The following is a 27,972-nucleotide window of genomic DNA, read 5'->3' on the forward strand; positions in this document are numbered from 1 at the left end:
TTGAACTTGTTTGGGATTGTGTTCTTAAAAACATACAAACCCCAAACCTTAGCAACAACCTGAAGGGTTAACTACTAGATGCTTTGGTTTGGGGACCGGGCTGTTTGGTTTAAAGTTCTTAAGTGACAGTTTTTCTGAAAAACTGATTTTGCTTTGAACAAACTACTTACTGGTCTTTGAGTTTGTCAGCTGGTTCATAGGAGCTCCGTTCAATGATTTTTTTTTTTTTTTTAAGTTCTTTTCCATCCCAACAGGCTCCTTAATAAGTATGTGTTGTTACCTGGTTTCAGCAGTGAATCTTAGGTTTTTAACCTGTTTTATGTAGCTAGAGGGCTGCAACTGTTGAAAAATAAGTTGTCAGTCATCTTTAAGCCAACTGCAGGTTGGTTTTTCCCTTTTGTCTTGTTAAAGGGCATTTCTCAAATTTAGATTACAAATTGGTTTAAAGGTACTTGAAATAAGTTTATAAGATTGTTTAGATGAGGTGGTTTCCCATCTGTTTTGAAAATTATTGTTGTCAAAGTTCAACAGGTAAACCTAAATGACACTATGTTGTGTTCATGTTTATGCTCTATATTACAAAACTGCCATTTTACCTCTACATTTGCTAGAGCAGCCTTAAAAACATCTTGCTTTCCCCAGTTAAGAAATACTGGCTTTTTTTAACCTCTGCTAGAAACTAATACTTGAATATGTTTGAATGCCTTTTAGTTGAACTGACAATCTGAAGACACAAACTTTCAGTTTATGCAATTATTTTCCTATGATTTTACATCAAAATGCTCAAAGACCAACCTTAGTCAAAATTCTTAATGTTTAGCTTCCCAAACAGCTCCTTTTCTGGAAGGTAATGTGTAAGAATAATGTTGTGCTTATCCGGTGATCTGGCTTTGTTCCTTGTGTCTTTTTCCAGTTACTACCGTGGTGGAGAGGCTAGAGTTTGTTTTGTTTTTTAATGAGAATCAGTTTATCGTAAGAGAGCTGAATGTGTCAGGGAGTAGTCTGGCCTCAAAGAGATGATATACAGCTGAGAAGATGGTAATGTTTAGTAGTGTAGAAATATGAGTTCTCAGGTGAAGTGAAAGGATAACTTTTAAATGAGCTTTTCCACAGAAAGACTTATATTTGGAGTATCATTATGTTTTCTGTACTCTGTTATATGTTTTCATTTTGTTTTCTGAGTTCAGGATATATAACATGATACTGTTTTAAAAGAGTACGCACTGAATAATTAAAAAGCATCTGCCTCATGCATTAATTTTTATCAAGGATGTGGGCACACTAGTGAGATAGATGGTTTATCAGTCTTTTCAGAAAAGTTTCTTTTTTTTTTTCCCTGAAAGATGGTCGACCCTACTCTAGCAGAGATGGGAAAGAATCTGAATGAAGCAATGAAGATGCTAGAAGACAATCAAAGGTATGTGCAAAGAATAACAACCACAAAAGCAATAACTGTATGTGCTGTGCTGGAGATGATTATTAATGTCATTGTCATTAAGCAGATAGAACTCATTTTCTTAGTAGCTTAAGGTCAGGTTGTAATTTGAAGTTTACACCTATACAAATCACCATTGTTTCTCAAATGATGGGATTTTTCAAATAAATGTATATATTTCTAATGCATGCTCTGTAGTATTCAGAATGAATCCAGTGAGTCCATTTTTTCAAATGTCCGATCTCTTCCTATTGCAATACAAGTAACTTTTCCTTCATATATGAGACCATTCACCAAGTTTGACATTTTCTCTTAAAGAGTTAAAAAGATTAAAAAGCTTAGGAACTTTGTATTTCAGTCTGAGCTGAATTTTTACGTTGATCTTATTTGGTTTATTCATCAAAACTGTTTTAAGTGAAGTCATAGGTTGCAAAACATGTCAGTATGTATTTCTGCGAATCAAAGTCATACATACATATTTGATGCTTTGTAATACAAACTAAATATAGTAGTTTGTTCTTGCGTCTTTCATTTAGAAAAGAGGAAGAAAATGAAAAGAGATATACACGAAAGGATATTCCTGGTCCACTCCAAGGCAGGTAAGCAACAATGATTTTAGATAACGCCTTTTTTTTTCTTTTTTTTTTAAGAGTCTGTAAATTACATATAAAATGTTTGCTTTCCAAGCAACTTCTGTATTAATGCAAACATTAACATTTACCAGGCATGAATCTACTTTTGTGACTATTTCCATATTTATGAAGAGGGGGAAAAAAGATCGCTTGTCCTTGGCGACTGAAATTTTGTACTGCTGGAAGCTAATGAAGCATTGCTGCATATAGCTGTGATTGAGACGTAAAGTAGATGCAGATAAACTTGTGCTACAGAATAAAGATTCATTGAAACATCCAGTTAAGAAATTAATAACTGAGACTGATATTTCTTTCTGGATAAAGTAGAAAACCTTAAAAAAAAAAAAAATCCTATTTAGCACAGCAGTCTGAAAAATTGCATGGAGCTTTTGTGCATAAGGCACAGATCGCTGTATTTGAAAATTAAGGTTTAAATTTGTCATAGCCTCCGCTCTGCAAATGGTTCCTGCATAAGTCCAAGCTAACACTTAAGAAAATTTTGCAATCTATTTGACACTCTTGTGTACATAAACTGAATTTTTTTTTTTTGAGTTGGGACACTAAATTGGCTTTTTCTAAGAATAAAAAGCAATTTCAACTTTAGGTGTGTTAGTTCTTGCACTACTATAAATTTTAGTTGGAAGTGTACAAGTTGAAGAGTTGTGGGTCCTTTCCATTTTTTATTGTGTTGGAGTGCATCATTTCAGAAGTCTAAACGTAGCTTGTATTTGCTAGAAACTGGTCTTTGTAGATAATGGTTTTAGAGATGTGCTGAATTTTAGCTGAACCTGGATCCTGTGAAGAGAAACTTGGATGTTTAGCAGTTATCTTACTTTGCTGTCTAGTAATAAACAATTGATTGTTGTCAAGTCAAGCTCTTCAGTCCAAATCCTCGGATTTCAGTGGATTTGATTTTTCTGTGAGCCCAAGTTCATACTTATTGAAGTGTGCTACTTATAATTAATAGGGTTTTGAATTGATTGATACAGCAGCACTGTCTTTATGACTTTGTTTTTCAGGGAACTAAGAATGTTTTTTGTTGCTGTACTCAGTGTTTGGTAAATAGTCTAGTGTTGCCTTCATGTCTTACTGTGCCGTGTTCTAAGTGGCCTTGTCGTTAGGTGCTGGTACTTACCTCCTGTTCTGATTTGGTTTTGTTTCCTCGCCCCGGCTCACCAGCGGCCAGGATATGGTGAGCATACTTCAGTTAGTTCAGAACCTAATGCATGGAGAGGAGGAGGAGGAGTCTTCACAGGCCTACAGGTAAAGCCGCTTTGAATTGTTGTATGTAGAAGGTACCCGATTTTGTTACACTTTGATTATTACAGAATTTATAAATTTAAGCATTTTAAAGTGTAGAGATAGTGTGCAACCACTACTTTAAGGCAACTTAATTACTTTATATGGTGAACCAGAATAATGCATTAGATTTGGTTTTCTTAAAATCGTGACACTTTCATTGAGTTAATTCAATTTAGTAATTGTACTATACAAGGGAATTATTTCTGATGTAACAACTCATGTTTTGTTTTCTACTTTCTGAAGGCTGTTTTAGGTTGAATTTTGTGAAGGATTCATAAAACTTTGAAGACCAAGCACAAAAAAAATTTTACTACCTCTCTCTGTAGATCTTAAAAAAAAGGAAAGAAACTTGGCTTCCATTTTTCCATAAAATGGAAATAATACTGACTAATCTGCAGTAGTTTATGGAATATTAACATTTGAAAAATAGTTTAGAGATTCAAGAAAAAAATGAAAAAGAAAACATTAATGAAAGCTTTATAGTAATAGAGTAATAGTCCCCTGAGCTTTGTCTGCAGGAGGAAAAGAAGGTATGTGTTAATGCAAACTGAAGTCCAATGCAGATAAGGTGCTTAGTTCTGACTCATACTGGCTGATGGGAGGAAGCCTTCAGCTCCCATTACGATTTCCCTTGAATAGCTAAACAGAAGCTGAAGGGTTTTCATAAGTAGCTTGGCCAAATCAAGTGCGAGTGCCGTTGTCTCCCCTAGGATTTTAGTATGTTAATACACAACGGCAGGAGGGTCACTGTGGTGTACTGTACTTCATTCTGATAAATATTTCAAGTTGCTTGTCACCAAGTTCTGCCAATGTACAGTAAAAATAGGCTAGCCTAAAATTCCTGTAATATGCATGACCTGTGTTTAGTTGGCAGTTACTCTGATACAGTGTTCTGGCTTGCAGACTGCAAAATGTTGGCGAACAGGGTCACATGGCTCTGCTGGGACATAGCTTGGCTGCTTATATATCAGTGCTGGACAGGGAAAGACTGAGAAAGCTTACAACAAGGATCCTTTCTGATACTACTCTCTGGCTTTGCAGGCTCTTCAGGTGGGTCACTGTGAATAACTTATATGGTTCGGTAGCGATAACTGCTTAAAAATACCTGTACCCGAAATGAGGATATCCAGAAAAGAAACTGTTGTGCCATAAACTTACAAATGTTCTTTGAAAGGTCTTAAATATGTCACACTATTAAAAAAAAAAAAAAAAAAAACTGTTGTTGAAAGGCAGGAATTTGTTCATAATATGCTTGTCGTAAAAATCATTTTATAAGAAGTGTATGGTGGAATTAAGGGCCAAAGTGCAGTTGCAGGCAGATAGTTGACCATTTAATTAAATTTTTGTTTCCTGAGCCATATGTTATGTTGCTGAGTTTTGTGATACTTTATATTTTTAAAAGACATCTTCAGTTAACTTTTCATTCTTCTGGGGTCTAGTTCTGTTTTTCAGGTACGGTAGGTAACACTATTGAAATCTTTAGTAGAGTGAAATTTCTCATAAATGCCTTTTTCATCATTCAGTGTGGTTATCTTCAACTGTCCCACAGGAGGAAGATTGGAAATCTTGTGGGTAGGTGGGTGTGTGTTGGAGGGGGAGGTATTGCTGATTAGAATTTCCTTTTTCTTCCCAAAGCAAAAATGCTTTCTCCCTCTCACAGTGCCATATCTTTCAAAAAATCTCACCAATGCTACTGATGGTCAGAGTTCTGGTTTTGGTTTGGTGGAGTTTTTAGTTTGTTTTTTTTTGGGGGGGGGGAGGTGGTGTTTTTAAGCACAGGGTGAGATGAAACAGCAAAAAAGATAACTAAACTTAATCCTAACGATTATATTTAGGCTACAGGTAATAAAGGATGTTTCTTATGCTGACAAGCTCATATTCATATCTTCATATATTTTATAAATTCAATGGTTATCTCTATTTGTCTTAAATATTTTGAAACTGTGTGACAGTGAAATTTGTGAGAAGTTGCAGATAATCCAGCCATTTTGATGGATGTGCACATGTACAGTGTGTGTGTGATGGTTCCACAAGCGGTGTGGCTAATAAAAGGAAATATTTGTTTTGAATCTAATATCCAATAGCGTTGTGGTTTTTTTTTGATTAATGATGGATACCTGTTGGACTGTGGTCCCCAAACTTTTGCGGCCCGTAGACAGCAGCACTGCGCCAGCACCATGCTGTGGGCCACTTCATCCTACTTGACGTTTTCTGTGCACGTGAGCCACACTAGCGGGATTTCTCTGTGACCATGTTGGATCACAGAACTGTTGTATGAAGGTGAAGTAAATGTTTGCACGTGCATCATTCTGGAGATAACCCTGGAACACTGGGCAGTATTTGTGCATTGGATAGTCAGTGGTAATCTAAGATGCTTCAGGGCCTTTATTTAAATTTGTGAATAGACTCTGCTCTTAAATTGTGCAAGACTATTGGTTTACATGCACAAAAATGCTAAAAGAAAAGTCTAGCTTGCAAGTCATTTAATATATCAACATATCTACTACCTTCACTACTGCTGTTTCCTTTTCTGTAGTTATGAGAGTTGACAGATGGCCACCTGTAGAGAACAATTGTACCTTTTCTCTTCTTGGGTTACATTGTTCCTGTTTCTTGATTGTAAGTGTTAATGTGCTGATCTGAGTTCGCTGTTTAAAGTGTGTTTTGTTTTGTTTTTTGAAGGCAGAAACTACCTCAAAAGCCCCAAAGAAGTGTGCTTAATAAATCAAATTGAAGGCAAAAATAGCATAAAATCAGTAAAAGTATTTCTGAGGAAAACTATAGTTTATTTATGTAACTCAGGTGTTTAAAACTTCTAGACAACTGCTTTGCAGCATACTGAATAAATTTTACTAAACTGTCTTATTTTCAAACTCACTAAGATAGAAGTGACATCAGTAATTTTGGGTATTATGAGATATCTTTATATGTGATTTCACAACAAAGTTTGCAGGTCTCTGCCCATGTTTGCCATATTTTGTCTCTCATTCCATTTTTCCTTACTCATAACTGAAGAATGTCATGTTGCCTTCTCCTTTAAAATTAGTAAACCAGAATTAACATGTATGTTAAACCCAGGCGAAACACTGAGTTTGTCTTTTTAATTATTTTTTCCTGCAGCAAAGACTTTGAACTCTTTTAAGAAATGTTTAAGGTCCCAAGTGTTTTCTCTTCCTTACTTCATCTCTGAGTTGAAACGAAAATATATACTAGGCTTCCCTCGTTGTTCATCTCAGCCTGTCTAAGCAAAGTTTTCTTTTATTCTATTTTATTCTAGGTAAATAAAAGATTTTTTTGTTATCTTTCTTCTTTGCCCTCTTGTGAGCTCCTTAGATGGTCAGTGATGTTTTCAACATTGAACTGAATATTGTTTTTGTTGGTCAATACTTATGCAGTTTTTCTTGCAGGTATGAAAATGGGTCAGCTTATTATCATGAAGATGATCGTGAAGGTCTCTTAAAAATCTGTCGACTTGTTATTCACACACGCTATGAAGATTATACAGTAGAAGGATTTAATGTGCTGTATACTAAGCAGCCTGTTATATACATTAGTTCTGCAGCTAGAATGGGCTTGGGCCAAGCTCTCTGCAATCAGGTAAAGTGTATTAGTTGGGGTTTCAGCTGCAAGTAGAACCTGTCTGGCTTCTTATTGCCTGTTGGCAGCTTAGGTGTGGTTTTTTTTTTTTTTTTTTTTTTTTTTTTTTAATGTTTGGACTTTCCCTGGAAGAGACTGGTATTTTATACTAGCAGCTCTCTTGTTAATTGGTTGGGACCAGTGATGGTTTTCATTTACACCCATGGGTCTGCCTGGAAGGCCATCCATTAGAAGTGGAGCTTCTTCCAGATTTTTGCCAGTGCTACTTGGTCTGCTGAAGGCAGGTATCCCCCGAGCAAGGTGTCTCTGCAGCACTCCTGTTCCATCCGCGCATTTGCTCGTTGTTGTCCGATCAGTGTTCCTCCTGAGCAGGTTCCCTTCAGTCTCTTCTCTGCCTTGCCTTTCTATGGACAGAATAGATTTTTATAGCCTACACTATTATTTATAGTTCCTAAGACTGAGGGTGATGTGTCTGCGGGTTGAACGACAGTATGAAAAGGGGCATTATGAAGAATGAAAACTGAGTCTGGGCCTCAAAAAAGTTCTATTTTGATTTTAGGAAAAGCAGAGCTACCATGATGATTTTGAAAATTTACTTATTTTTCTTCAAGGTAGAAACAATAGCAATGTGAACAACAGCAACACAGTGAGGGGGTAGAAGTCTGAGGTTGGTTAAGGTGGAAAAAATATGCTTTGACACCAGCCAAATATGTGCAAGTTAGTAATATTAAAATGTTAAACAGTGTTGGTATTGCTTTATTAATTGGCATTCCCAACACAATTATAAAGTGTAGACAGATGAAATCCAAACTGGGAGTAACCTCAGCAGCTGTAGTAAACTGTGTGTTTTAATTAAAAACATTTATCTGGAAAAAATACTTTCAGGCTGCGTATACAGTCTGTATTTTGCAGCAATGATAAGGTGGGAGGGAACAAAATTTTCTGAATATTTCCAGTGAAATGAACCCATATACTAGCTGCTAACTTCTTTTGTTGTGGGGTTTTGTTTTTGGTTTTGCAATTGTTTCCAGATTTCATTGCACTTCTTCCAAAGTGCAAGATTTCCAAACACTTAGTTATTGCAAAAATTGTTCTGAATGGTTCCTCTTAACTCCCACTGTCAAAACATTATGATTTTTGAAAGGAAAATGATATAAGGAGAATTAGACTGTATTGGTCCCCTGTCAGAAGTTTTGCTTGGAATAGTAAGGTTACTGAAAAAAAAACAAAAAATGTCTGATTTAAACAAACCCAGTTTTTCCTCATTGCATTTAAAACTTGTAGCTTTTCCAAGCGTTTTTTTACACAAATGCTTACAAACTTAAATAAGCTAATTGAGGCCATATATACACTTTCCTTTTGTATGCCTAACATTCAGTGGGCTACTGATATCTTTAAACTTAACATGGACTGAAGTGAAGGCTCAGGTTCTTAGAGCCTTCATTCTTCAAGTCCTTGGAGGAAGAGTGTGGCGGCACAAGTAACAGAGATTAAAAATGACTTTAAGATTAATGTCACATTATATTGTTTTCCTGGCAAAGGTTTCTTATTAAATAGGCTTATCGGAGGAAAAAGTATCTTCTCGAAATCAGGGCCTATGCTTTTGGTAAAAGTGTGTGTCTGTGTGTGTGTTTGCTTTGTAATTCAGAAATGAGGGAAGAAGGTGGCAAAGGGCTCTGGAAACTTTCCTTGGGTAGTACATGGGAAGAAGAAAATCGGGTAGATAAGGATGCCCTAGCGGACAGAGGAGGAGTGTTGGTGGGTGGACAGCTGTACTCTCCTTCGCTCCTTTTGCTATGATAAATATTTATAGTGACATTGATTATTCAGGTAATGAAAGCTAGAAGATTGGGAAACAGTCCGAGGAGAGAATTTCAATACTTCTTTTCCAGTAATCACTGCTATTTCATCATATTCCTGTTAAGGGCATAGAGGTGGCATTATTTTTTAAAATGCTGGCTGCAGAGGAATAAAAATGGTACCACAGAACTTTTTTTGGCTAAAAAAAGGCTTGAGCCAAAAGGTGGTGAAAGTTAATTGGAATTAGTTGGTGACTTTTGTAAGCTGAGTGTTGCATGTAGTTTTCGACTGAAATTTCTTAATTCAAGAAATGCTACCAAGAACCGGTATTTTGGGTAACTTTTGTTTCTGAGTATAGAACAGTTGCTGCTAATAACAGCAGTGCCTTATCTTTTGTTTATAAGCTAACCTATCCTTTGTCAGGCAATCGCTGAACTTAGAAGTGGTGCTATTTTATCTTTGATTTTGAGAAGTTATGTATATATTGTAGAGGAGATGACTGGACCCGAGTATTCAGATATTAATTCAGCTTCTCTTAAATGAAAGGATAAACACAACTTGATCTATAACTAGAGTTGCCTTAATTTACTGAACCTACTGTTCGAAGTGGTGAGTGTGATCAACTAGACTTCATTTTCCTAGTGATCTTCCAGGTCAAAATCCATGATCAAAATGTAGGAAAGACCTTGATTTCTTTTTTTCTTTCGTGTTAATAGAGGAAAAGTTATCTGGCATTTGGATCCAAAGCAAAGGAAGAACATCAGGCTTGCTAGCGTGAATAGCCAGCTGAGCAGCCCGCTCCAAGTAGGCAGGGAGCTGCCTGCTCAGTAGGAAGGCGACTATGACCCTCCAGTGGAGCCTGCCACTGGCAAAAAGGCCTGTTTGTTTAGAGGATGTATTAATTGAAGTATGGCCAAGAAAGTAGGCATGAATTTGGGCTGTTATACAGGGTGCAGGTTTCTCATTAGAAATACTGTATGCAGTTCATGTGCTAACCAAAATTTGACTATTGCTTTTTCCAATTTCTCCTCTGTGTTTCTTTGCTAATAATTTGGTCATAAGTTTTAGCAGGAAACTTGCTTTAAAATGTAATGCCCTTTTTTTTAATTGCTGTATTTTCTATTTTCTGAGTCTTGTTGCTTAATCTGTGCATTGCTGTGAACACTTGAAATGAGTATCCTAAAGCATGGCTCAGTTGTTCAAATTCCATCATTTCTGTTGCAGCTAGGGTTACCTCTTTCCTGCATGTGCCGTGTGCCTTGTAACACTATGTTTGGATCTCAACATCAAATGGTAAGTTTATTTGCCTTCCTCAAGACATCTTACATTTTCTGAAACATCAAGTTAACATCAAGGATGTTGTTAGGAAAGAATTATTAATGTACTTAAGTTTTCAACCTCAGAATTTTCCATGTTGTAACTCTACAGTGTTCTCTAGCGTTCTGTAATTCTCTCAGTAGTTGAGATCTTCTTAAATGCCAGCAGCAGCTTAAATCTTGGTCTTGTATAAAGTGTTTTTTAGTCCAAGAGCTTGTTTAGAATATGTGTAGTAAGAGGTATGTTTACAAAGTATGTGATGTATTTGTTGCATCTCACAAATGTTTTATCTGACCTTTGGCTTACTTTACCTTTGAGAAAAAGAAAGTGCAAGTCAAACAGAAAGATATTAAGGATTTAATCAGGGGATTGGCTTATAAAACTTAAGAATGCTGTCCTGTTCTACTCAGCACATTTTTTCCAGATCAACAGAAATAAATCGATTTTGACACATGCATTTATAAATATATATATTTTTTTCTTATTGATAACAGGATGTTGCTTTATTGGACAGATTGATTAAAGATGATGCTGAATCTGGAAAACTGCCTTTGTTGCTTGTGGCCAATGCTGGTAAGTGCTACGAACAAACAATAACAAAAAAAGCACACTATTTAATGAATACATAAATGCAAAATAAAAATATATTTTCTTAAACAGCTTAGTGGTTTCATTCCAAGGAATATCTTAGTGTCCGGACAATAATTAGCTGTCCAGAGGGGTATTAATGTAACTGATTCAAAATTGGATTGTACTGTTACAGTTCTGTTTGTCAGTTGATGTATTAATATGACTAAAATGTGGGGGTTTTCAGGGGAGGAGTGTTTTTGGTTTTTGTTTTTGTTTTTAATGAGTGCAAATCTTTTGGTGAAAATCAGTTTCACATTAACACTCACTCTTGGATTTTTAATGAGTGCGCCATCAATTTTAACTTTAAAAACTATATTTTTCCTCTAAATAATTAAACAAAACTCTTGTTGCCCAGCCCATGAATAAAATTATTTTAGGTATGAATGAAGTGACTGTTACTTGCTTTGGACTTGCAAAAATATTTGATGTTCATCTTGGTTTCCATTTCTTTAACTGAAGTCATACTTTGAATGTATTAAAAACCTCTTCAGTTCTTAATTGAGGCTGCTGAATTTTTGGATGCCTAGGACACTTAATTTTCTAAGTATTTTTAATATATATTGACAAACAAAGCATGCATCTTTTAATTTTGTCTAGAGTTCCGTTTGTTCATATATCCACAATGAGCAGGATGTAGTGAGCTCTTTTTAATATCCCCCTTCCTACTCCTGTGTGTGACTTTTTCAACAACAGAATGAGAGATCCTCTTCTCGCGTAAAGTCCTAGTTTGCATTCTTATCCTTCATGACCAGCCTTTTTCCTTTTCAACAAAGGGACACCAGGAGCAGGGCACACGGATAAACTTGGGCGCCTGAAGGAACTTTGTGAGCAGTACAACATGTGGCTCCATGTAGAAGGGTATGAAACTTGAAATTTATTTTTATGTAACTATATTCATTAAAAAATCTGACTAATGGATAGCACATAGTTTTATAGCTAACGAGCTAGTAGAGCATTATTAAATTTGTCACCATACAAGATTTGGATTGTTTTACATATGCAGGAATAACTAACTGAAGTGGTTATTTCAGTGTAGGTTACTTTTACTAAAGTAGTAACGTCCTTGCTTTGAAAAGCTTGGAACATGAATGAAAGAAGACTTTACAGGAGAATTCAGGAGAGACATTATATGGTGATTATTAAGGAGAAAGGAGGATGGAATGTGGAAGAGAGAACACTTTAATGAAGGTTGTTAAGAAGACTGCTGCAAGTGCAGTGGGCAACATAACTGGGAGGAGGAAAAAAACAAAAGGAAAAGGAGTTGGAACCACTTAGACAATGTTAATGAAGACTCCTGTGCTCTTAGATTTTTTTTGAAGCTGGGGTGGAGACTCTCTCTCCTGATGTTTCATTGCATGGTGTTATATTTGCATGCTGCATATTTCTGGTACCACATTGGTGCTGAACTATGGGAGGGACTTGGAGGGATGAATTCCCCAGAGATTGAACTGATAAATTTTTAGGTCGAAATGAATTTTTAGTTTTGGGTTTTCAATCTCTGAATATTAAATAGCAACATCTACTGCATAGGTATTAAAAAATATATGAATGAAAATGACCTCCCTTTACACAACAGCATGAAATATTTAACTGAAGAATAAAATGCTGTCTTGATAAGTATTTAATAAGTGTTAAAATCTTTTTATTTTTCTAGTGTGAATTTGGCAACTTTGGCTTTGGGTTATGTCTCCTCTTCTGTACTGGTATGTTTTACTGTATCTAGAAACCTTATAACGTGCTCTAGATTTTAAGGTCATGGTCTAATAAATATATATGGTTTCTATTCTGTTTTATAATAAACTTAAGGCTGCTACAAAATGTGACAGCATGACTCTTACTCTGGGCTCCTGGCTGGGTCTCCCAGCTGTACCTGCTGTGACACTCTACAGACATGAGGACCCTTCTTTGGTATGTTTAACTTCTCTCATTATTCTTAAGATCTCGAGTTGTGGTGTAGTGTTTTGTTCTTCTTAAGCATCTAAATAATAATTTGGAAAAGATTCTCTATTGTGATGCATTCTGTAATTGGTAAAAATTTGACTGAATGGATGATAATTGGGGGGGGGGGGGGAAGCTAATCATGATTCTTTTTGTTTTCCTTTTTTAGTCCTTAGCAGCTGGGCTGACATCAAGTCAGCCTGTAGAGAAGCTTCGTGCCCTGCCACTGTGGCTCTCCTTGCAGTACCTGGGCCACGACGGGATTGTGGAGAGGATAAAGCACGCCTCGCAACTGGTAAGCAGCAGCTTGGTGGCACTTTGTTTACCAATACTTGGCTTCTGTGATTATGCATTAAGCAGTATTCTTAAGAATCTCTTCATCGTCTGATTTAACAGCTTGAATATCCAAGTAGAAACAAAGTTGAGATAGCAATGACAGTACAAGTGATATCCAGATGGCTGTCACAGAACACAGTTATATTTAGGAACATTTTTATAATAGCTGTTAATGTATTTCTTTAATTATTGTGATGCATTGTAGAAGGCTCAACTGGAAATACTGAAATCATTGATGATTTAGCATATTAGTTCATTCTGTGTTAAGAATAAATTATGAAAGCAGAGTAGTAATGTTTGGGGGAAGGATGTGCTGTAGCTCTTAAATTGTATATTTTATTAGTTTTTTTTCATGAGAAATACTTAATCTTTGTCCTTTCAAGACTGTAAGCTTACACTTTTTTTTTTCCCTCTCACTTCTCTTTTTTTCTATTTTGGTTGAAAGCTGTTCAGAGAGACACTTTCTTATTTTCCTACTCTGCCAGGCATTGCATTGATAAGGAGTGTTAACTATAAACACTTGACAAAGGATTTCAAAACAGTTCCTCAGATATAGTGACAGATGCACTATTTTTGATGTTGAATCCTTATTCATTAAAAGTTAAGGTCCAGTGTAATATGCTAGTTAAAAAAAAGCACTGGTTATTGCCAGTGCATTTTTCCTCTTAAATGTACAGCCCTTCTTCAGAATTAGAAGAATGGCAAAGAGTGTTTTGTTGTTTGTGGGGGAAAAAGAAAGTTTGTTTTGTTGTTTGTGATTGTTTTGTGGGGGGGAAAAAAGTTTCTGCAATGGCTAGTGAAGAAGCTATTGGCATGAAAAACTTAAGTGTGACAAAACATCATCAGTCATTAAGATTTCAGGCATCTAAGAATGATCTTTGCTTTTATAGTAGTCTATTAATAGTTGTGGACCACTTTGTAAGAATGTCTTTTCTAATGAAAATAATTTGGAAAGCTATTATAACCAGTTGCTATGGTAGCTTTGGAAAAAAATAACTGTTGGTTCTGCTACACACTGTGCTTTACTTAGTTGGTAAAGTTTTAGAGATATTATCTCAATTCACTGAGACTTTATTTTAACAAAAAGCAATTTGTAGCCAGTGTTTTACTAAAAATATTAAATATTTTTTCATTATATTCTAAATTCATAAATAAGAATTGGGTGAATCACTGACATCTCATAGGGAATTGTTAACATATTGAAATGATAGTGGTGACTAATGTTTATAAGACTAATTTTCAACTTCTAAAACTATCTATTTGTCTCTCTCTCCCTCCCCTTCCCCCCCCCCCATGATCTTTTAGAGCCAAAGGTTGCTGGAAAACTTGAAAAACCTGGATTTCATTAAAACTTCGGTACAGTTTGCATTTAATACCTTGGTTGTACAGCTCAGTCTTGGCTATTAAATTATAAGAATAACATTGATTCATAAGAAGTTATTCAGAAATATCATATAAAACACAGCCATTGTTTTGAAGGTGCTTGATATTTTCTTAATTAAATAATTTCAAGTGTTCAAGAAATTGTGCGACTTGGCTGTTTGTAACATCTGTTGGCCTCTGCATTGTACTTGTTCCACTGCTGCATACTCTTTTACTCAGTCAAGTTGACAAGAACATCCAGAAACTGTTTCCAGAGGTTGATTTTAGTTTAAAACACTGATTTGTTCAATAATACATTTATGAAACTAGTTTTCATAAATCTCTCTAATATATTCTGACTGCATCTTACCCTGCTGTTGAGATGATGTTGTGAACACCATGAAATCCATGTACAAAACACTTATCCCAGCTGAGGTTTTTCCAGCAGAAATAGTGTTTTAGAAATTGCATCTAATGGATTCATTTCCAATTAGTTTTTGTGAGAAGGTGTCCTGTTCAGCAGGGGTTTTTTTGTGTTTTAACTGACACTTGATTTATTGTAAGTATATTCAGCTTAGTTTTCTGCGTCAATAAATATTCCGTGGATCATTGAGTGACAATAATCTTTTTTGCAAAAACTGTTTTCCAAAGATCATTGGAGGCCTTGGGAGTTTGAATTACTGTAGCACTTCCCCCTTCTACCTAGCTAAATAAATGGTGTATTTGCAGGATTGTGAAACATAGCAAAAGTTGCCCCCAGAAGTTGCCTGGTCCATTTTTCTTGCCTTCCTTCGAAGCGGAATCAGTTACAATTTTGTTAGTCCTGCTGGAACTTTCTTGATGTTCTCCAGTGGTTCTGGAGCAATCTCTAAGAGAATTTTCTTTAAACATTAATTTCTGAAAAAACTTAAAGCTAAATACATTCTCTTCAGTACAGTATATTAATGAATGTGCTTATGTTTCTCGCTTTATAGTACCCAAACTTTAGTTATGCATAGCTTAAATGAGTACAGTTCTGCTTGAATTGAATAATGATGTACTTTCCTGTGTTTACAGATACGCTTACTCCCCCTCTTAGTGGGTTAACTTCTAATTCTGAGATAACGTGAACATTGTTATTGCTGTCTAAACAAAATGATGTGCTTTGCTCAGCAATCTAAAAGGGTAATATTCAGTGTTAAATCTTTTATATATGTGTTTTCACACTTTTTTTTTTAAGGTTGAAGATGAACTGAGTTCTCCAGTGGTTGTATTCAAGTTCTTCCAGGAATATGCAAATAGAGGTATATAATTTATTAAAGGGGGGGGAAAAAAGCCTCTGCATGCTTTGGAAACTATTAATTTCCAAAATTAATTTGATTAGGCAAATGTTATGTAGCACATGTTTCTTGTGTAACATGCCTTTAAAAAAGGTTGTAAATACAGGTCATAATCTAGTGATAGAATTCATATATATGATAACTTCATTTTTTAGCTAAGCTGCAGTGTTTTAAATTTTCATAGCAAGTCATTTTCTGCCTCCTTGAGTGGAGAGAGATTTGCATATGATTTAGCTCTTGGGAGAGGATGATGAAAGACCGCCATACGCAGCAAGCTGCGGTTGAGTCTACTGATGAGGGAAGATTTTTCTTTTTTCCCTTAGTTTTGTTCAGGGTTTCTGTTTCTTTTAATGTTTTAGTGGGTAAGTGCAAGAACTGTGTTTCTGTGCTTTATTGTTTACTGTTGCAATAGTTTTCAAAATAGGGGAGCACGACAGGAACGGCTCTGTAAAACCTGTCATGGTACAGCAGCCGCAGCGCACGCAGCTCTGGGCAGAACGTCCCTGTCCGGAGGCGCGGGCCCGGGAAGGCGACTTGGTCCCGTCAGTTATGGCAGAGGTGTGGTGCTGTTTGTCTCTGCCCGCTCGGAGCGCGGGGAAATACCCAGCTGCGATGAGGCAAAGGACCCCTAAGAAAATTTTGAAGTTTCATATTATGAGCGTGATTTTAATTGTCTTTGCATTTTTTGTGTGGGGCATGTGGGAGGGCTGTTTTGTTTTTAGTCTGATTAGTGGTTGCGCTTAAAAGGTAAGATTACTCATCTCGGTCCAGTGAAATAACTTGAGGGACTGCTTTGTATATTGATGCATTTATTGATAAAAGACCTCAAAGAACTTTACTAGGGAAAAATCATCCACCTAAATTAAAAGCATGTAAAATGTTTGACCATGGCCATGTATTTTGTGTATGTAATGGGCTTATAAATCCTAAAATTACTTATTAATTATATAATAAATTAAATTAGTTATGCCGTAACCCTTAAATAACCCTTAAATTGTATAATGGGCTTATAGTCATAAATTATTCTTGTTTATTTTAAAACAGCAATAATTAAAACTTAATAAAAATGTAGCTCAACACATCAAATTAATACTGCGGCTTGCTGTTACAGGATGTTTGTTTTGTGAAAACACTGTTTTCTGTGGGAATATTTGAACTTCAAAATCTTGAAGTATTTTATTAGTTGTTTTTAAAATTAATATATCCACTTTTTGTTTTACTCCTCATATGTGTCATGTTCATCATACCTTTAAAAAAAATCCCACTTTATTTTTGTTGAGGTCCAGTACGTAGTCTAGATGTTTTACATTGTCTAGGAAATTTAATTGTTTTATCTAAATTTTAGGTTGCCTTTTGTTTACTTAAATAAAAATCCACTTCTGTGATTCTTGTATCTTTGGATTCAGATCAAACCCTGCATGCTGCACAGGCCTCAACTATTCAGCACCCCATAATAAGCAATGAAAGACATGTTTACGACACTTTCAATCAGTGGGTAAGAATGGATGTTTTTCTCTTTAGGAAAAAAGAAGTGAGAGAGTTGAATGTTTCTAGGGGTTCATTGGTAATTATAAAGCTTTCAGTAAGCTAGCTTGGTAGTTATTTCTGATTCGTTATCCTTTGCAAAAACTAGTGCGCATTTTGGATAAAAAGAGGAATTTGTTCTGAAGCACAGTTGTTCTCACATTTGTGATTATTTTACAAGTAAAAATTAATTATGACTGAAATTATTACTGAATCTTAAACTTTTGATAATGGAAATCTGGGGGTAGAAGAGGCTTGTGGGTGTATTTGGAAACTTTAGAACTCTTTAATCAACTTGATATCCCATTGACAATGTCTGTGTATTCATGAAGAGACTTTCTTTTCCAGATCGTAACAGAATTGATTTTAGAAACGTGCACTTTCAGAGAACTGAGCGCATAACTGTTTTGGATTAATTGCTTCGTAATCGTGGCATATTGCATGTGATGATAGTGTTGAGGAAACTTCTGACTTGTAACACTCAGCTTACTTAAAATTGTGAAAACTTCAAGTACATGTCTAACTCTGCTTTATTACCAGCAAGCTAATGTACTCTTGCTGCAAGAAATAACTGTAGAATTTTGAGAAATTCAGAGAAAGCTGTTTAGCATGTGGTTCTCTTAAACTGTGGGAACAGTCTAACCTGAATCAGTGACTGCAGGAGGTTCGTGCTCTTTATGTTTCTTTAACTGCGCCAATCCCTTCAGCTAGGAGAGCAGCTGGCACAGCTGGTTCCTGCCAGTGGAGTCGACGTGGTGGAACTGGAAGATGAAGGCACCTGTGTGCGTTTCAGCCCATTAATGACTTCTGCAGGTAACATTCACTTAATTCAGCCATTTGTAAGAATGGAATTTGTTATAGAAAGTGTACTGCAATCTACTGATATAAAAGTGGATATTCTCAAGAAACTCTTTACTGTATTCTCCCATGGTGAGCATTTTTCTTATCTTGAATTTAAATTGTATTAAATAAAGCTATCTCAGCTCAGCATGCTGCCATGCCTTGGCAGCAGTTGCGTTAGAGGTAGCTCAGCTGTTCTGCCTGACATTGCCTCACTACATCTGCAGAGACAGACTTTTACTGATTATTTTTAAATTCATTAGGAAAAGCAAGGGGAGGAGCTCTCTGTTTTTGACAGCTATAAAAAGAAATACTGGGGATGAATCATCCTCGTTGTTCCTCCTCTCAGCTGCTTAACACAAGGAGAAGATACTTGACCTTTCTTACACGGATGTTTGGACACTGGAATGGAGCTGGTGTTCAGTTATAAGTAATTAACTAGAAATATTTACTAAAGCTCTAGGGGTTTTTTGTAACTACCGATGTGGGGGGGGAAAGGAAATCTGTTTTCTGGAAAGTGTCTTAAACTCGATGTTTAAGCTAGCACCATACACATACTTTGTGAGCATTCAGCGTATGCACAGGGCAGCCTGCTGGGGCTCAGCTGATGCGTGGTGTCTCCTTTTAGCAGTGATAACTCTTGGGTGGGGTGAACAGCTTAAGCTATCAAAATACCTCGATGCAGATGTGAGAGGATTCTGGTGTACATAGAAAATTAAACTTTAGAGTAATATTGTTTGGTGATGCTGTCAGTTCTTGAGCAGAATGGGGGCTAATTCATTATCTGTTTGGCTATGGGATGAGATTTTTCTGACGCTAGCTGTTGACATAACAGAAAAGGATGTAGTCCTTATTAGTATGTAACATAAGAAAATCCTTATTTTTACTAGCTTATTTTTCAGAAATCTTTAGCCATTTTGATGTATCAGTGGATAGCTTACTGAAGAAAAGAGTCTTATATGTAGATCAAGATAATTCAGTGCCACTTGTAAATTATATTAGGATTGACTTGTAAAGTGGTTTCTTTACAAACAAATGGGTGAATTAAATACAAGTAATCTGTCTGACCGTTCATGTCTGTCACCTACTAACACATCAGCTCTTCAGTTTTAGGAACTGAAATACAAGATGTTGATCAGCTAGTAGACTGCTTAAAAATGAAGATACCGGTATTAACAAGTACACTGCAACTGAGAGAGGAATTTGAGCAAGAAGTGAAAAGAACAGTAGGCCTGTTGTATATTGAAGATCTCAGCTGGCCAGGATTAGGGGTTGTAAGGTAAAGTGCATTAACAGAAAGGAATACAGGGTCTCTTGAGTAGTGATTTTGATGTATTGTTTGCTGGTTAATATCTCTCTTTGCACCCAGTTGAAGCTTTTGAGTGCTACTAAACAAGAAACCATTTTCTTTATAATAAAAAATAGAGTGAACTGTAAAAAATTGTTGCCCTAATTTTGCAAAAGCAGCTCTTCAATTCAAATACTGGAAGTAGCCTGTGGGTCTGTTAGATGGTATTGTAAAATGCAGGTGGATCCTACAGGGTATAGCCGAAGGTAGCACACATTTTTATCTTCAGTGGGATTCATTCATTTGCCAAGAAAGTCAAGTCTGTTTTGATCGCTTGAGATAGTCTGTTGGGAAGGCTTCTCTATATTCAAAACAACTGGTATATCATCAATATATTACCTAAAAATCTATTGTATTCAGTCAAATTTGCAGCAGGAACCCCCCCACACACACCCGAAATCTCTGCTTACAAATGCTGATAACCTTGTTAATCTAAGCTGTCATGTTGCTCTCAGTTTTTGGTTTCATAGAATACACTAGCTTTCAGAAGCATGCTAGGTGTACAGCTCTGCTTATATATTTTTGTATGTTCTGTAAAGTGAAATTACTGTCTTCTGGCTTTTGAAGATACAGCTATCACAGTGATGGGAAGAATGATGACAAACAAGAAAAAGAATTAGAAAAAATTAACACAGAACTTCTGAAAAAACTAAATGAACTGGAGTCGGATCTGTCTTTTTCTTTGGGTAACTATGCTATTTAATAAACTTACATTCAAGCTAAGAGTCATCTTAGTAGCTCTGTTATCTTACAACAGGTTATTTGTAAATAGATTGTTGTAATATAACGTAAAATTACACTGCTGTATAGTTACTCTAGAAACAACATTTGTAACTTTGTCTCCTCCTTGCCACTGTTTCAGTTGGAAAATTTAATGCAGGAGGTGCGCTCAGCAGCGTGAGCAAGCTGCGCTAGTTGCAGAAATACTTGTGAAAACTGAGGTATGATCAACTAGACCAAAAAGGGTTTCTTTGTCAGAAAGCAGAAAAGCTTCAGTGTTCCCCTTTGTAAAGGAGGAGGAAAGGAAGTATCTCCATCATATGAAAAAGGAAATTCAAAGTGCTTTTGGGCGCTGAGCGCTAATGAAGAGCAGCGAGTCTCGATGCTGTGCTGGGTGGAACACACCTAAAATGCACTAAAAATGTTAAAATATGTACCAGGCAGGAGAGAGGTCTAAGTTAGTGGTGTTTGTAGTGAAAAGCAAATCTCATTCAAAAGCTGCTGGCCGGTTCACTGCCCTCTGTGGTTAGATTAAAAGCTTCAGGTGACTTTCATGATTATTAGCAGCACTTTCACTGGTAAATAATGCCACAGTATAGCTGTAAAAAAAACGTATTAATTTTGGTTACTCATAACTCTGATCCTTTCTATTCAGCTTTCAAAAGTTGTTCAAGTGTCCTTGAATTGTGGAACCAAATAATTGGTAGATGCCAAAAATAATGTATCAAGCATTTTTAACACTGCTTTTTGTTCTGTAACTCCTTGTCTGTATACAATATCAGCTATTCTGGTTGATTAGATGTGGTTGGTTTTCTTTTCTCTCTTTGAAGACCCTCAGGACTGAGCTTTTATGGTTTGCATAATTTAGACATATGCTGATATTGCACTTAATTCCTGAAGTGTGTGTGTTGGGGGGGGCAGAAGGGTTTCTGCACATATGCATGCACATAAACACACACATGCGCATGCACGTGGTACCTGTTGTGAGAATGTACTTGATACATCACAAACACTTAATTCTCTTTTGTGCACAGGCCCAGAATTTGGAGGAGAGAAGAACTGCATTTATATTGGCATGGTAACTGAGGATTTGGATGTGTCTGAGTTAGTTGAAACTATTGCAGCAACAGGCAGAGAAATTGAAGAAAATTCACGAGTATGTATTAATAAATCACAGCATTTTAGCACTTTTTTCATGTGGGCTTAAGGATGCTCTTTTGCTCTTTGTACTTGCCAACAACAAACTGTATTACTGTGGAAATTATGATTTGTGTCCACACAATAAGAACTTTTGTTATAGGAGTATGATATTCTGAAGATATCCTGATTTATGTTCACACTCCTGTGTTCAGTAGTTCTTTCTAATGGCAAACTTCAGTTGTACTGAAATAAGCTCATTTTATTACTACAGTTGTCAAAAAAAAGTGGGAGGAGGTGTTGATTATCCGCTGGTGTTGTTTCTTATCGCTGCTGAATGCAGTGGGATTGTGACAGTTTCTATCAGCTGTAAGATAAGACCGTGCCCTAAAAGATGGGAAAATTTTTAAATCAGTAGCTTAGAAACTGGATGTACAAATTAGTCATTAAAGTAATAATGCTGATGTAATTCTTTTTTTTTTTTTTTTTNGTACAAGCATTTACCTGATTTATGGTTTGTTCTTTAATATCTGTAGCTTTTAATACCTGGTAGAATTCTTACGTGACCTGCGCTTCCCCACTGTTGCACAGTGCTGCAGCAGGACTGAATGGCTGGCTGCCCTTCGCACCCCCGGTGCTGGGCACCTCCTCACCTAAGCAACAAAGTGAATTTCAGAAATGCTTTGCATATTTCTGCCCATGGGAGTGTTCATTTCAGCAATGATTTTATTTATTTATTTATGGCAATGTTTTCTGGAGACTGTTTTCTACCCACTCTTGACTGCCTGTGCTGTTTTGAGGGTGAGACTTTGAAAGATGGATTGGCTGTTGGGTTGCTTCAGTTCTGTAACTGCTGTAGCTGAGAGATCAGGAGCTGAATTCTGGAATATGTGCCAGTCTCGAATCCTGAAGCTTCTCGGGAGGAAAAAGGTAGTGGAGGACCTCGGAAAGGCACAGTCCTTGGAATCCAGCTAGAATAAATCTGTAGTACTACAAGGACCTTACACATTTGATCCAAAAATTGAGAAGCAGAACTAACCTGTGAGAATGAGACTCTTTCATTTTTTAGATCAGTGATCTTTTGATACAAGAGGGAAGCTTTTAGAAAAGACTGCTCCAGAATCAGCAAGCCCTTAAGGATATATTAGTAAAGTACACTCAAAAGGCAGAAAATTTAGGACAGAAACATCCTTACTGCAAGAGGAAAACACAGTGGCCCTTCAGTGTCCACCAGCTGCAGCTCCGTTGCACGCACAGCTCCCCCCCGCCCATGACCAGGGTTACAGCTGGGGTGTTCGGCTTGCTGCAATGATCCTCTCTGCAAATTTAGTGATAGATCTGGAAGAGAGCAATCAGACCTCTAGAGAAACGGGAAAGTTTCTTGCCTGTCTTGCAAGAATTCCTGCCTTGCCTTGCTGCAGAGAAGAGGAGCCGCTTCCCCTTTGTCCCTCTTGATTTTAACAGACAGTGGCCCAAGTTTTTTGCTCTTTGGAGCAAGTGCCTGTTATCTAGGGCTTGCGCAATATTAAAGCCTCTGTAAATTGCACATACTGGCATTTGTCTTGCACATGACAAAATCGTGGCTTTGTTTTTTGATTTCTTGTTTTTCACCATTTATCCTCCCTGCAGGCTCTAAATAAGCTGCTTGTTCTTTGCAGTGTTGGAGGTCACTGATGCTTCCTGTGCCACAGGGGTCAGATTGGCAGGCAGGTATTAAGTTTGAGGAACCTAGTTGAGCCTGTAGCTAGACTGGCACATACCTGTTCAGACTTGCTTACAAGACTGTGAGGCTGGTTCAGTCCGAGGCACTTCTAGAAATCAAACTGTATCTGAGAAAGCTAAAAATTCTTCACTCAGTTTCAGTTTTAGCACATAAATGTGCCTCAGATGCACTAAGTAGTCTTTTGAAGAATTTGGGTTACAGGGTCATTTCCAAGTAAAAGAAAAATATGTGCCATCTCTGTTAAAAATTATGTTCTGTCCTCTGGGTATATTTTTTTTACAACTTAATTTAGAAAAATATCTGGCTACTGTGTTTAAATCTTCAAAACCTGAACTGAAAAGACAGTTTCAAATAATGTATGTGTCATTTCTGTTATTTATTAGCTTTTGGAAAACATGACTGAAGTTGTTAGAAAAGGGATACAGGAAGCACAACTTCAGCTTCAGAAAGCAAACGAAGAACGACTTCTGGAAGAGGTAAGGCTAGGTTAGGTAACTTGTAATAACTAACTTGTGACAACATAGGAGGCTTGTTGACCAGGCAGTGTTCAATTGTGTACTTCACAGGGGCTGTTACGACAAATTCCGGTAGTAGGCTCTGTGCTGAACTGGTTTTCTCCGTTCCAAGCCTCTCCAAAGGGAAGAACATTTAATTTAACAGCAGGTAGGACCAAGTGCATCTGCAGCCATATTACACTGTCATTCTAAATGTTTCTAATTTTATACTAAAATTGCAACAGACTTGCTTGTGCTGATCTGTACATGAGTGACATAATCCACCCTCAGGATGTAAAAGAACAGCCTCTGCACCACTTCTCTAACACCCAGTGAGAAAATCTTCTAACTTCGCTTGCCTAGTTTACATTTTGTTCTTGCATGCTGAATCATTAAGAGAGGAATCATTATATGACTTTTGGGTACATACTCTGCAGAAGTGTACATTCTTTGGGATTTATGCTACATTTATAAATACATAAGCTTGCAGGATAAGAAATATTCAGTCTTAGAATATTCCTTCCATGTATGTGCATGTGCGTCTGCTTGAGAGTGCTTGCAAAGTGTCACTCAGATGTTTTGCTGTGCTACTTAAATGTGATTTCTCCACCTGAAATCCTGAATTCGGATATCATCTAACTATTGCCGTATTGATAAAGTACCAATTTGCATGCTGAAATAATGAAGAGTCTCAAAAAAAGGACAGGCTAAAACGAAATGAGGCCTTGTATGAACATGGCTTTGTGGGAGACAGTAATGAATGGAATTTTTTAGTGTAAAAGATAAAATATTTATTCTATTTGGATACATCTGTAATTGATGTCTGTGTTGATGTGAAAAGATCTATCTATAGCTCCTCCTTGAGGTACCAGCCCAATGCGCTCTGGAATCATAAACTTTCACTGTATTAAAAAAAAAAAAAAAAAAAAAAAAAAAAAAAGAGGCATTTTAGTTTTTATCTTTGTAGAATACTGTTTTGCTTTAAAAAAAAAAAAAGCAGAGTCTTAAGAGCAATCTTGAACTCAGAAAAATGTCTGTCAGATCTAGCACAGTAGTGTGTGTGTATGTAAAAACAGCCTTTCTTCCTAGCTTTCTGTTGCATTTGGGATCCTCCTCCCTTTTGGATTTTTTGATTCATTGACTGAGAGGCTCCTGTGGCAGAAAACAGCAAGGCTTCCTTGGGGCTCTCTTACCCCACTTGGAGCTAGCCTCAGAGTAGCTGCGTAGCTTGCAGCGGGCATGTGTCAAGTCTCTAGTGGAGGAGGGGAAGGAGGAATATTGGATTATAGCAGCGCTGTGAAGCGAGCGTCAGGGGGACTTTGTTCATTTTTCTTGTAGTCTCAATATCCGTGTCCCTGAGTGCTCAGAAACCTCCTACCCTAGAGTGGCACTTTCAGCTCAAAGTTGGCACATGCAGTTTCAGAATTACGTACCTTTTAAATACAGATTAAAAGAAACCTTACTAGTTGATGTTATATTCAATTTACTACTTCTACACTATTTTTTTTCCCCCACAGGCTCTCTAGAATCCACAGAATCTACATATGTCTCCAAAGCCCAAGGAACAGGCACTACGCCACCACCCACGCCTACATCTAGCCTTGCAAAGCAAAGGCTTCCTGGTAAGTGTCTGCTCCTTAGTTTCACTTTTAAAAATTGCTAAAACATTCTGCCCCAGGTACAAATGCAAGTTGTGCGATACAGTAAGACCAGCATGGTCTTCCATGTTTCATAATATTTGGAACTAGAATACTCAGTTTTAAGTGACTTTAAGTCCTCCTTAAAAACCTTAATTTAAATTTGGCATGGAACACCCCAATCTGTTTTCCCAATAATTCTTTCTGGGACTATGTGGCCTAGAATCTTCCTCATGAATATTATATGAGAATGAATATTATGTGGATCATGAATATTAAAATACAAGATTATTGATTTCTAGAAATTAGCAGGTAAATCATGCATATGCATGTATTTGAGCAACTGCATTTCTGTTGCTAGCTAGAATTTTGTAGACAAAGTCATTCTAGGGTGAAAAGCTATTAAATATATGGCATTTTCTTTGTAGTGATATTAGTAATGAATACAGATCTGACTGGCAGGGAAGCTATATTGTTTTAACTTACCACTTACTTCTGGCTGGCTTTCTGCCTGGGATTATTGGTTTCCCACTAGAAATCTTTCCTGAGGGACAATGATCCTGTTGTGACTTTTTTTTTACTGTAAAATGATTTCACTGTGCATGCAGACAATGAGTTTTTCATCTGAAACTTAACTTTTTGTTTACACATGATAAAATAGCAGGGGCTATTGACTTGCATATGTATCTGTAACTGTGAGCAGGTATTTATGTTTAGGGTGCAAGTTATCACCCAAATAAAATCTATTTCTTTGCAGTTGTAAACTTTGGATGTGTTCTGCAAAATGTAACTAACTTGTACACTTTGCCTTTGCTGCCTTGTCTAGTACTGTATTCTTCAATTGTATCCTCAAATGTATTCTTTTTACAGGTCAAAAAATTTTTAAAAGATCTTTAAGAAGTTCTGATGCATTTAGTGAGACTAGCTCAGTCAGTCACTGTGACGACCTGGAGAAGACGGATCAGAGACCCCCTACTCTCTCTCCTGGCCAAGAACAAGGGCAGCTGGAGACAGAAAAAACGGAGCAGCAGCAGGAGGTGGCACAGGCCACAACTACAGAAACTGACACCGTGCAGAGTGACAGATCACCAAATGACAGCACTAAGGCAGAGGAACAAGGAAGTCAAAGATAAAATCCACACTCTGGCTTTAAGACTTTGTAAGGAAATCGCATGCCCTGGGAGGCAGGGTATTAATGATGCATTTAAAATGTGAACAGTGCCACACACTAGTACAGTAACAACTACTGTAACTTATTAACTGGGATTTTGCACAACTATAAAAATTTCTCCCCCAATGGGACAGAGATTTGTCTTACTATACACTTGTTACAGTTGCTTTAATCCTGTATATGTCAGTATCACCAAAGTAATAGTGAGATTCATTAACTAACTGCGTGTAAACATTTGTCAAAAAATTGGCAGTTAACTCCTGTATGATTCTGAGCATGATAATAGTTGCTAACAAATTGATCAGCCATACACAAGATTAAGCATACAATTGCACCCAATAATTGTAAAATGATCTTATTTTATGTGAATATATTTAAAAAAAAACCTGTCAATTATTCACCTTTTATATTTAAAATTCAGTTTAGCCTCTACTGCAAAAATCTTAAGTCATACTAGCTCTATTTTGCTTCTTTTTTTTACCCTTATAAAGAATATTGCCAAACAGTTGTGGTGCAGTGAGTATTAAGGATGGACACCTGTGTATATATGAGTCACTGGATAGTACTTTTTCATCAACCATTTTTTTTCCTTTCTGTTGTATGAATTGACCCATTCAGCAAAGGTCCCAGATACAGCAGGGACTACGTTACTGAGTTATAAGCCTTTTAGAAAGCAATAGTGCCTCTGCATGCCTAAATGGCTTCTTGCTTCTACCACTGAAAGGAATCAATCATCATCAATACACCATTACTTTTCCCTTGCACGCCATTTATCAACCAAATCTTGTCAAACACATTTATATAGTGTAACTGGAGTTTTTTTCTGTTGTGTATTTTTAAAGATACTTGTTAGTAAAGCTTGGAAAACCAATACATTTGTGATGGTTCAGCACTTATTTTTGAACAATAGTAACTTACCGATGGTAGGACTTGTACAGATTCAAAGACATTATATAGGTTAGTCACACTACAGCACAAGTTCATATCATCTCTAGGACTGTTTAATGCACAAGAAAGATAATCTTTGACTAAATCAAAAACTAAAGTGTAGAAGTCTCTCTTTGTTCCTCACTGAATTATTGTCATCTTAGTCACTTTGCTGCAAGTTTTTGGAGCTTGCAATAGTTTCTTCTGGTAAGGAAATCTGATTTTCCTAAAATCAGATGCATTGGAGAAAGCAAGCTTGCTTTTCCTAAGTCCCATCCCTTGCAGAACTGAAAACAAGTACAGTAACCTGCTTTGTTGTTGTTTTTTTTTAATCCCCCCCAAATATGTAAATCAACACCATGATAGCTGTAGTGGTAGCAGGACTGACTTTGATGATTGGAAAGACTTTTTTTTTTTTTTTGGTACTGTTACCTGACTTGACTTTCAGCTTCTAGATTCTGTGGGGCTGGGAAGGTATAAACAAGCTTAATTTTGCTATTGGGGTAATTTATGTTAATCAGAGTGCAATTTTTCTAAGTGCAAAAACAATGAAGTTGACTGGTCTTCCTTATCGGTTTCTTTTGGTGCAATGAAGTATGTTAATATGAGTAATCTGTTGGGGATAAAGTTATCACCATAAGGATTAATTTTTAATGTTTTTATATTTGGAATTGTTAAACCAGTAGTTTTGTTGGAATGAGCTTCATTCTTTAGATACTACCTAAATGTTTCAATAAAGATTCTTCAAATTATTACTCTTGATTTAAATTACTATTGAAGAAA

General features: G+C 36.6%; 1 protein-coding gene across 3 annotated transcripts; it reads left to right on the forward strand.

Annotated features, from left to right (window-relative positions):
* Positions 1-1,333: 1,333 nt before the first annotated feature.
* PDXDC1 (pyridoxal dependent decarboxylase domain containing 1) lies at positions 1,334-27,944 on the forward strand. Of its 3 annotated transcripts, none has more exons than XM_026076683.1 (22): positions 1,334-1,417; positions 1,972-2,034; positions 3,247-3,330; positions 4,273-4,419; positions 6,777-6,966; positions 9,991-10,059; positions 10,578-10,656; positions 11,487-11,571; positions 12,368-12,416; positions 12,520-12,621; positions 12,821-12,946; positions 14,293-14,343; positions 15,569-15,632; positions 17,075-17,163; positions 17,900-18,005; positions 19,140-19,311; positions 19,948-20,066; positions 21,135-21,256; positions 23,344-23,436; positions 23,527-23,623; positions 24,972-25,076; positions 25,962-27,944. In XM_026076683.1, the coding sequence occupies exons 1-22, from the start codon at positions 1,344-1,346 to the stop codon at positions 26,222-26,224; spliced, it is 2,349 nt and encodes a 782-aa protein (XP_025932468.1). In that variant the 5' UTR covers positions 1,334-1,343; the 3' UTR covers positions 26,225-27,944. The 3 variants fall into 3 exon arrangements, with proteins under 3 accessions (XP_025932468.1, XP_025932465.1, XP_025932466.1); XM_026076680.1 differs by having other exon boundaries at positions 1,344-1,417; positions 1,945-2,034; XM_026076681.1 differs by having other exon boundaries at positions 1,344-1,417; positions 1,945-2,034; positions 19,954-20,066.
* Positions 27,945-27,972: the final 28 nt, after the last annotated feature.

This window comes from Apteryx rowi, unplaced genomic scaffold (genome assembly GCF_003343035.1).
Source record: "Apteryx rowi isolate R43461 unplaced genomic scaffold, aptRow1 scaffold_436, whole genome shotgun sequence".
NCBI classification, from domain to species: domain Eukaryota; kingdom Metazoa; phylum Chordata; class Aves; order Apterygiformes; family Apterygidae; genus Apteryx; species Apteryx rowi.